General features: G+C 42.9%; 1 protein-coding gene across 1 annotated transcript in view; it reads right to left on the bottom strand.

Moving 5' to 3' along the window:
- The window catches only part of POM121C (POM121 transmembrane nucleoporin C), a 25,550-nt gene extending 15,113 nt beyond the window's left edge, over window positions 1-10,437 (bottom strand). The window contains exons 1-5 of the mRNA XM_011976323.1: window positions 10,055-10,437; window positions 9,342-9,557; window positions 8,856-9,017; window positions 7,356-7,436; window positions 5,717-5,888 (exon numbers count right to left, since the gene is read on the bottom strand). Coding sequence (XP_011831713.1) covers window positions 5,717-5,888; window positions 7,356-7,436; window positions 8,856-9,017; window positions 9,342-9,557; window positions 10,055-10,248 — 825 coding nt within the window. The 5' untranslated portion in view covers window positions 10,249-10,437. The remainder of the gene's footprint in view (window positions 1-5,716; window positions 5,889-7,355; window positions 7,437-8,855; window positions 9,018-9,341; window positions 9,558-10,054) is intronic.
- Window positions 10,438-10,443: the final 6 nt, after the last annotated feature.

Genomic DNA, 10,443 nt, shown 5'->3' with positions numbered 1-10,443 from the left:
TGGAGGTTGCAGTGAGCCGAGATTGCACCACTGTACTCCAACCTGGGTGACAGAGCAAGACTCCATCTCAAAACAAAACAAAACAAAACAAAACAAAACAAAAAACACACAAAAAAAACAATGGTTAGCAGTATCTACTGAAACTGAACGTACACATACTTTATTGTACTAAAAGACTTAGACAATTGTTTATAGCAGTATTTATGTATAATAATCCCAAACTGGAAACCCAAATGTCCAATGGCAGAATGGATAAATTAACTGTGGTTATATGCATAGTGTGGAACAGTATATATCAATGACAATGAATTACCCACCAGTACGTGCAAGAATATGGACAAATCTCACAAGTAAAATGTTAAGTCAAACACCAAAGAATGCACGCTTTATTTGCATTCATATAAAATTCAAAAATGGGGTACACTATAAAAGGTGCTAACAGGAAGGAAAGAAGAAGCAGTGATGGGGAGTGGGCAGGAGGGAGGTTTCTGGGTGATGAAAATGTTTTATTACTTGACCTGGGTGGTGGTTACAATTTGTGTTTTTCTGTGTATTATACTCTAGTAAAAAAGGCCATCTAAAGAGTGAGGCAAATTACACGACACAAAATGCTATGCAAGATGTAATGGATAAAAGAGAAAAGAAGATGCTTTTTAAAAAGCAAATACGCTATGACTCTGTTATGTAGAACAGTCAAAAAATTCTGGGTATTATCTGTGTTTGCACACAGTAAGAATATTAACAATGGGTACCTACTGGATGGAGACTCAGATTGCTGGGAGAGGAATTTTACTTTTTTACTTAAAAAAGCCAAAACCAGGAAAGGTAATACTTGCACATTACAGATTCCAACAATAAGAATGTACAGTAGGCCAGGCGCAGCGGCTCACATCTGTAATCCCTGCACTTTGGGAGGCCAAGGCAGGCGGAATCACGAGGTCAGGAGTTCGAGACCAGCATGGCCAACATGGTGAAATCCTGTCTCTACTAAAAATACAAAAAATTAGCTGGGCTTGGTGGCAGGAGCCTGTAATCCCAACTACTTGGGAGGCTGAGGCAGGGGAATTGCTTGAACCTAGGAGGCAGAGGTTGCAGTGAGCTGAGATCACACCACTGCACTCCAGCCTGGGTGACAGTGTGAGACTCCATCTCAAAAAAAAAAAAAAAAAAAAAGTACAGTAAAAAGTAAATTTCCTTTTTATCTCAACAACGATTACCAGTTTCTAATATATCCTGTAAGAATTACCTTATGCATATTAAAAGATTTTTAAAAGCCCGAATAATAGAGGATACTATACAGTTGAGCCTTGTTTTTATGTAATTTCTTTTTGAGATCATTCTCATGAGTACTTATTCAGTTGCCTTATTCTTTTTCATAGTTACATAGTATATTTCAACTTACAGAAGCACTGTAAGTTATTCAACCAGCTCCCTGAAAAGATAACATGTACATTGTTTCCAAGCTGCTGTTACTAAAACAATGTTACATTAAATCCTTGTATCCACTTCCCAGTATGTGTGTAGGATAAATTCCTAAAGGTAAAGCTGCTTGATCAAAGAGTGTGTGTATCTCTTATCTGGACAATTCCTGCCACACAACCCTCTAGAGAGCTGTACCAACTGACCCTCCCACCAGCAAAGCGTGAGGAGCCTGTTTCTTCTAGCATTGCACTTCTATGGTTTCTACTTTACGTTCAAAACTTTGCTTCCTTTGGAATAGGTTTCTCTACTATAGGAAAAACTCTCAAATGTGAGATTTGACTGTTAGCCCTTCAGAAAAATGGGTAAAGGATATGAACTAAGATTCACGGAAACAGAACTGAAAATAATCATTCAATATACGAACAGATGATCAAACTACTCATAAGGGACAAAAATTAGATACTTTTTTTGAGATGGAGTCTCACTCTGTCATCCAGGCTGGAGGGCAGTGGCACGAGCTCGGCTCACTTGACCTCCACCTTCTGGGGTCAAGTGGTTCTCCTGCTTCAGACCTCCAAGTAGCTGAGATTACAGGACACACCACCATGCCTGGCTAAATTTTTTGTATTTTTAGTAGCGATGGGGTTTTGCCATGTTGGTCAGGCTGGTCTCAAACTCCTGATTTCAGGTGATCCCTCCCAAAGTGCTGGGATTACAGGGTGTGAGCCACCGCGCTCGACTACCTTTTTTTTTTTTTTTTTTTTTGAGACAGAGTCTCACTCTGTCTCCCAGGCTGAAGTGCAGTGCTGCTATCTCTGCAACCTCTGCCTCCTAGGTTCCTGATATTCTCCTTCCTCAGCCTTCTGAGTAGTTGTGATTTCAGGCATGCGCCACCATGCCCAGCTAATTTTTATATTTTTAGTAGAGACACAATTTCACCATGTTGGCCAGGATGGTCTCGAACTCCTGACCTCAGGTGATCTGCCTTCCTCGGCCTCTCAAAGTGCTGGGATTACAGGCATGAACCTCCACACCTGTCCTAGATACTATTTTTTACCTGTCAAATTGGTAAAAGCCCAGAGCTACAGTAACCAAATCTGCTGGTGAGGCCATGGAGAAACAGTCCCTTCTCATACAACACTGAGGGGAATGCTGAGTGGTACACGCTCTGTAGGGGGATTTACCAATATCCAGCAAATTTACATGCGCATTTAACCTTAAACTTGGGAATCTGACTTCTAGGAATTTTCCAGAGGCAAAATTGCTAAAGGTGAAATGACATATGAACAAATGTATTCCTTGCAGCATTATCTGTGATAGCAGAAGACTGAAACAACCCAACCTTTGTCAACAAAGGACTAGAGTGCCTATCTAGTTGTAAGACAAAAGATGAGTTTCTGTGCACTGCTATGGAATGACCTCAACTGTATATTATGTGAAAAAGCAAGGCTCAAGTATGTATATACTGTCTACTACCTTAAATGTTAGAAAGCGGCGGTTTTCAGATACACTGATATGCGTATCGTTTAAAAAAGAACAACGAAGGATAATGAAAAAACAATAAAAATGGAGAGGAAGGAAAAATGCAGAGTGGAAAGGGATGGAAATTGAATTTTTGAGTTTATCTTGTTTTAGTGTATGTTTTTTTGAAACAAGTATTTTACATAATTTAAAACAGAACTATTTCAAAAAGGAAAACACAGAAATCCCTGTAACTTTCAAACATACTGAACAAATGAACCTCACTGTATATAAAGTTGGTGTACCAAAGGACAATTAACATTACTTTAAAACACGATACATTGATTCCATGTCCCTAGGATTCACAGAGGGATATAAAGACAAAATGAATCACAAACAATTCTTAAACTGACTACAGCAGTCTTAATAATGACAGTGTTAATAATGACACTGATACCGTTATTTGGAAATTGCATGGGCCAGGCGTGGTGGCTCACACCTGTAATCTCAGCACTTTGGGAGGCCGAGGCAGGTGGATCACCTGAGGTCACGAGTTCGAGACCAGCCTGGCCAACATGGTGAAACATCATCTCTACTAAAAATACAAAAATTATCCGGGCATGGTGACGGTGCCTGTAGTCTCAGCTACTTGGGAGGCAGAGGCAGGAGAATCGCTTGAACTCAGGAAGCGGAGATTGCAGTGAGCCAAGATTGTACCACTGCACTCCAACCTGGGTGACAGAATAAGACTCCGTCTCAAAAAAAAAAAAAAAAATTGCGTGTACTAGGATCAAAGTAACTATAAACCGACATTTTCAGTGTAATACATAAAAATATAAAACCAATTACATAGAAAATCTGCCATTGGCCGGTCGCGGTGGCTCAAGCCTGTAATCCCAGCACTTTGGGAGGCCGAGACGGGTGGATCACGAGGTCAGGAGATCGAGACCATCCTGGCTAACACGGTGAAACCCCGTCTCTACTAAAAAGTACAAAAAACTAGCCGGGCGAGGTGGCGGGCACCTGTAGTCCCAGCTACTCGGGAGGCTGAGGCAGGAGAATGGCACGAACCTGGGAGGCGGAGCTTGCAGTGAGCTGAGATCTGGCCACTGCACCCCAGCCTGGGCGACAGAGCGAGACTCCGTCTCAAAAAAAAAAAAAAAAAAAAAAATCCTGCCATCATAAATTTGAATTTGGAATATTATGAGTTAATTCTTTACATTCCTCTTTCTAGAGGATCTATCTTCTCTCTCCTAAACCTTAAGACTGTAGTCTCTACAGTTCTACATGAAGAAACCAAAACTTTTTGAAGAAACAGCCAACTTCAGTATAGGCTAAAAAAGGACTTTGGGAAGGTGGGCAAAAAGCAATGAAGCTATCTGTCAAAGATGGCTGGGGTCAAAACGAAGGACATAGGAGCCAGTTTGGCTTCCACAGGCCAAAGCTGGAAAAGTTTGCATATCAAAAATAATAACTAGATATTACATAATATTAAGGCTAATAATTTAAGAGGGATAATGATATTACGGTTATTAATATTCATTTATATGACTGTCAGGGCATTCTGGGCTGATGAACTCATCTCAAAATTTTCCTCCTCTCAAAAACATTTCTCCGTACATGCTTTACATCTTTTTGTCTGGCTGCTGCATACTGGGTACCCACTTATTAACAACCATTGTAATAGGTGCTTTTTAAATATTACCCTCAATCATTGCAACAGCACTTCAGAGATAAGAAAAAGAGATGTTATGTGATTTGTCTGCCCCAGACCTTATAGCTACTAGATGTCAGAGCCAAGCATTTTTTTTTTCCTTTTCTTTGAGACACAGTCTTGCTCTGTTGCACAGGCTAGTCTTGAACTCCTGGGCTCAAGAGGTTCTCCCACCTTGACCTCCCAAAGTTATGGGATTACAGGCACGAGCCACCCCACCCAGCCTCAGAGGCAAGATTAGAACCTAAGTCTGTGCAGCAGCAAAGCCTGCTCTGTTCCCTATACTGTGCGATAATCCCTTTTCCAAAAAATCATGACCACTTGTTTAAAAACCCTGCACTCAATTCTAAATGCCTACAGGATAAATCTCTTTTATGACCCAATACAACCTGGACTCAGTGTACCTTTCGAATCACCTTCCGTCCATTTATCTACATCATAGCTCTGTCTTGAATCAGCTCGCACACATGCACTGCTTTACATTCCAGGCTTTCTACTCCATTCCACTGGCCTATATTGATCACTCAATGATCTGTATTTTTTTTTTTTTTTTTGAGACGGAGTCTCGCTTTGTCACCCAGGCTGGAGGGCAGTGGCGCGATCTCGCCTCACTGCAAACTCCACCTCCCGGGTTCATGCCATTCTCCTGCCTCAGCTTCCCGAGTAGCTGGGACTACAGGCGCCTCCCACCGCGCCCAGCTAATTTTTTGTACTTTTAGTAGAGACGGGGTTTCACCATGTTAGCCAGGATGATCTCTATCTCCTGACCTTGTGATCCGCCTGCCTCGGCCTCCCAAAGTGCTGGGATTATAGGTGTGAGCCACCGCGCCCGGCCTTTATCTGTATTTTCTATTAGCTTAGAGACAATTCTAATGTCTGACAGATAGAAGGTGATTAGCAAACCTTTGTTAATCAATTACTTTATTTAAAAAAATTTCTTTAAAAATTACTTTGTACAGACAAGGTCTCACACTGTATTGCCCAGGCTGGTTTTGAACTCCTGGGCTCAAGCAATCCTCCCGCTTTGGCCTTCCAAAGTGCTGGGATGACAGGGCTAAGCTACCACATCGGGAATGCTGGGAATTCATGTCCCCCACATTACAAGAGCTGTACTTGTACCTGTGAGATGCCTCGAGTGGAGCTGTAGGAACTGGTAATGGCATTGCGGCTGGAGCTAGGGATGCCACTTGTGTAAGCGCTTGTCAACGAGCTCATAGAAGAGCTTCGGGATCTCTTATTCAAGTGGTCATCTGAGCTCTGAGAATTGAGGCCTCTCTTCAGAGACCCAGGCCTGATAAAAGGGAAGAAGACAGATGTTTTATTGAAGGCAACATTCTTTTATGGTTTCATCCACGGTCATAACATCTTTCTTAATAAACGTGAAGGGAAGAGAATAATGCTTTTAATTTTTACTGTTAACAATCTGGCCAAATCTATCTGACAAAGTCAGTAAGAAAAGCCAAACATTTAAAACTTAAATGTATGATTCCATGTATAGAATATTCTGGAAAATGCATACCTATCTATAGTGACAGAAGGCAGATCAGTGGATGCCTGGGGACAGGGGTGGAATTGAAGTGAGGGATTACAGGCATGTGGGAACTTTTGGAGGTGATGGATGTTCATTATCTTACTGGTGGGATGGTTCTACAGGTGAATGCATGTCAAAATGTCACATGCTTTAAACAAGTAGTTTATTGTATGTCAATTATACCTCAACAAAGCTGTTTAAAAAAATCAGAATTAAGAGGAACCCATCATTTTTCTAAACCTCCAACTGAAACAGAAATCTCCTATGCATCTTTCCTGTAGGACAGATATCCAACCTGTTACAATATAGACAACTCTCTCCTAGAGTGACCCACGTCAACCATGAACCAGTTTACTCTCACAGTGGATTATGATGTATTTCCTCTAACTTTCACCCACGGATCCTATTTGAAGTCAAACAGAGCAAGTTATTTTGCTTCTTTCAAGGGACAGTCCTTTGGTTTTTAGGGCCCATTATCCTTCCGTCACTTATTTCCTTATTCCCCCTGAGATTTTTCTGCTCTGGGCTAACACTTCCATAACTCCAAAACCCCATCATCCACCACCCCCACTTTGGGCTGTTGAAAATCTCCTTAACATTTTCGTTGCTTCACTGGGAATGAATTTCCGTTTGTGTACATCCTCCCTTGCAGTGCAGTACACTGATCTGACCACAGTGCTCCACAGACAGTGAGCAGAACTACGGAAGGCAGGAATACCACCTACCTGCCTCATTCTAGTCTTTCTTCTAAGAGCACAGACCAGGAGCACATTAGTTTTCCTGGTGGCCACATCACACTGCTGACTCAGATGAGGCATCTAAGTTATCCTAAGTCTTTCCGCACATACTTTTGAGCCACTTTCCTTTCCATCCAATTCTTTCTCCAATTTGTTTTTAAACTGATATGTAGAAATTTAACATTTAATTTCATACTGTTTTATCCACTGCACAAACTTTGCAATCCTTCCATGTGCTTGGTTATTAAATATATTTATAAAACCTCTTAGTCTCAGCATATTTCATCCATATTAATGCAAGAACATTAAAAGGAATTAGACAGAAGGCAGTTAATTGTGGAAAGTTACTCAAAGTGTTCCTAATTTCAAAGATGTAAACCTGAACTAATTAAGCAATGCAAAAAACAAACAGGAAAATCCATAGGGCAACAGCTCTGATCATGCCTTTTTTCCAAACAGTGGTATTTCATCCAGACCGACTCGTACGTACTTAGGCACAAAAGAAGCGGGGACTCCATTGGCCACCAGGGGCTCAAATGCTGAATGTCCACTGCCACTGCTATCATGGCGCCTGTGACAAATCAAAAAAGTCTCAATGAAATGACATGACTTTTTTTTGTCCCTTTAAAGTGTATTCTCACATTTCTGGGACCTTACACTACTTCTATGGAGCACAGAGCCCACGCCAGACCAGTAAACGGTTGTTTAAAATCCCTAAGTTTCTGAAAGGTAAATTTTTTTTTTTCCCCAGACAGTGTTTCACTCTTGTTGCCTAGGCTGGAGTGCAATAGCACAATCTGGCTCAGTGCGACAAACCTCTGCCTCCTGGCTTCAAGCAATTCTCTTGCCTCAGCCTCCAGAGTAGCTGGGACTATAGGTATGCACCACCACACCTGGCTAATTTCTTAATTTTTTGTAGAGGTGAGGTTTCACTATGTTGCCCTGACTGGTCTTGAGCTCCTGGGCTCCAGCGATCCTCCCATCTTGGCCTCTCAAAGAGTCAGGAGTACAGGTGTGCACTATCACACCCAGCCTTATAAAATGGTGTTTCCCTCAAGAGTCCCATGAGAGCAGAGATTTGTCTTGTCTACTGCTCTATCCATATCATTTGGAGCAGGGTCTCATACACAGTGGGTGCTCAATAAATGCTCAGCCACTTCAACTTCCTTTCTTTCTATACTTAGAAAACTATTTATCCCATTTTCATTAGGTTATTCTATAAACCACGAAAGGAATTTTTTTTTCTTTTTTTTTGGAGTCTCACTCCGTCACCCCGGCTGGAGTGCAGCGGCATAGTCTCGGCTCACTGCAACCTCCGCCTCCTTGGTTCAAGCAATTCTCCTGTCTCAGCCTCCCGAGTGGCTGGGACTACAGGTGCCCGCCACCACGTCCCGCTAATTTTTGTATTTTTAGTAGAGACGGGGTTTCACCATGTTGGCCAGGCTGGTCTCGAACTCCTGACCTCAGCTGATCCACCTGCCTCGACCTCTCAAAGTGCTGGGATTACAGGCGTGAGCCTCCTTGCCCCACCAGAAAATTTGTTTTAATCTCATTACTGTTAAATCTACCAAACTCTAGTTTCCATTTTTCTTTCACAAGCATTTCCTTCAGCAAAATTAAGACACTGGAACTGGTGGTTACCCAAATAACTGAACACCATAAAATTCCAATGGGAAGACTTAGAGCCTTTTATCTTGAAAATAAACTTTAACATTTCTACAAAAGCATGAGGCGAACTAAGATGGCTAATAGCTGTCAGCTTATCTCTACTACTCACGGAAAAGGTAAATTGTAACATTGATCTAACCTGTGCCTTGAAATGAACAGCATTAAAACGCTTGTTACTAGGTTCTTCCATGAAAGCCAAAGAAGGGGGCCTACAAAGGCTCACAAACTGGAGGTGGCCTCTGTATCTTTATGGGAATGTCTACATCTCATCCCATAGGAGTCCAACCGGGAAACTCGCTTACTACTCTCCTGAGTCTGTTACCTTCTTTTATTTTCCTGGCCATCAAGGAATATTTGGTCTTCTTCCTCCACTGTCCTTTTCTTCTTCTTCTCTTTGAGGGCACTCAGTACAGTCTCCTTTGCACATGGGTCTGGGGCATTACTTGATGGTGAGGACAGTGTTGAGCTGATTATCTGCTCTGGTCTATAATGAAAGACAAGATTCTAGCCGTAAGATATTTTAATTCTCACGCCATATAGCACAGATTTCAGAAACGGGAAATCAGAAGCTAACCAATAGATCAAAGTATAATTTATACACTCACAGCAGTTCCCCTTAGCAAGTAAAGCTACTTTTCCGTCAAAGGCAAAAAGCGAAAAACAAAATTACTCGAATTTGGTATTTCTTATTCAAATAAGCAGCTTTGTCTTTTCTTTTTTGCGTTGTAGTCATGTTGTCATAGGAACAACTGGAGAAGAATAAAGTGGACACGAAAAGGGAAACTATTCTTCCAACGATAATACTCACATCGCAGAACGCAAAAATCTTCTGTCGGGAGGGGCGATTCTCACAGTAACTGGGCTACACACCATCCTGGAGTTGCGAGGGGACAGCACAGCCTTCTTGTGATAACCATTCCAACACACTGTGGGAAGTACCCCCAGACAGGAATATTGGGCCTGATGGATCGGATAGCGTCTTCGAGGTGTTATTACAAACCGATTTGGTAAAGTCCCACAATCCCTGCAGAGAATGTGAGACAAATCATGGAACCAAAGCATAAAAGAATGTCAAAAATTTAAACGGCTAAAAATCCACCAGTTCAGACGTTTTCCAAAGAACTTAAGTGTCTTCCAAAGCAACACAGAACACGGTGTTTTTATGGCAACTTCCCCCTATTCCATCTAAGGGCAGAGAGTGACAGCTGCTTAACAGCTGTCTCAACAATGGATTTCAACAATTTGAGAGGGAAAAATCTAAATGTAGACTACATCTAGACTGCACTAAAATTCGGGAAGTTTTTAAAACTGAAAAGAAGGGAATCGTTTTGGCAACACATCTCATTCCAAGAGTTAGAAGAGGCCAGGAGACGGCTGGCACACACCAAGGTGTTAAGGAGGGCAAAACCACACACAATCCCCTTTGGACTAGATGAAAAAGCAAATCGGATTTAAAAGTCAAGTCCTCGATTTCAAGCCAGCCGAACCACAGGATGCTCTGGGAAAATCAGCGCATCTTACCGTGGGGAAGGCCTCCCGGAGGGTCGGAGAAGAGGAGTAGGGAGAGAGGGGTAAACGTGGTGAACGCGATGCGGCTGCGGGGAGCGCGGCGCCGGGCGGGCGAGTGGGCGGCGGCCAGGCCTATCCCGCAGGTCCTGGCCCTCCGGAGCGGGGGCGGGCTGCGGCGGCCCGGGCTTGCCCAGGTAACTGCCCATGAGTAGCAGTTCGGCAGGGTCAGGTCCTTCGAGCAGGGTCCGCGGCTCTAGGAGGTTTCCGTTGGCTGTCGACTTGGCCGGAGGCGAAGCGAACAGTGTTCGCCGATGTCGCGCGTTCCGAACGAAGGAGGACAAGGGGCGCGAACCTCGGGGCTCGCGGCTCAGTCCCCACCAGGCCGCGGTAGCCCCCACGGC

Source organism: Mandrillus leucophaeus, unplaced genomic scaffold (genome assembly GCF_000951045.1).
Source record: "Mandrillus leucophaeus isolate KB7577 unplaced genomic scaffold, Mleu.le_1.0 Scaffold164, whole genome shotgun sequence".
NCBI lineage: Eukaryota > Metazoa > Chordata > Mammalia > Primates > Cercopithecidae > Mandrillus > Mandrillus leucophaeus.
Note: the sequence above shows the minus strand (reverse complement) of the source record. Positions and strands in the feature narration are given on the sequence as shown.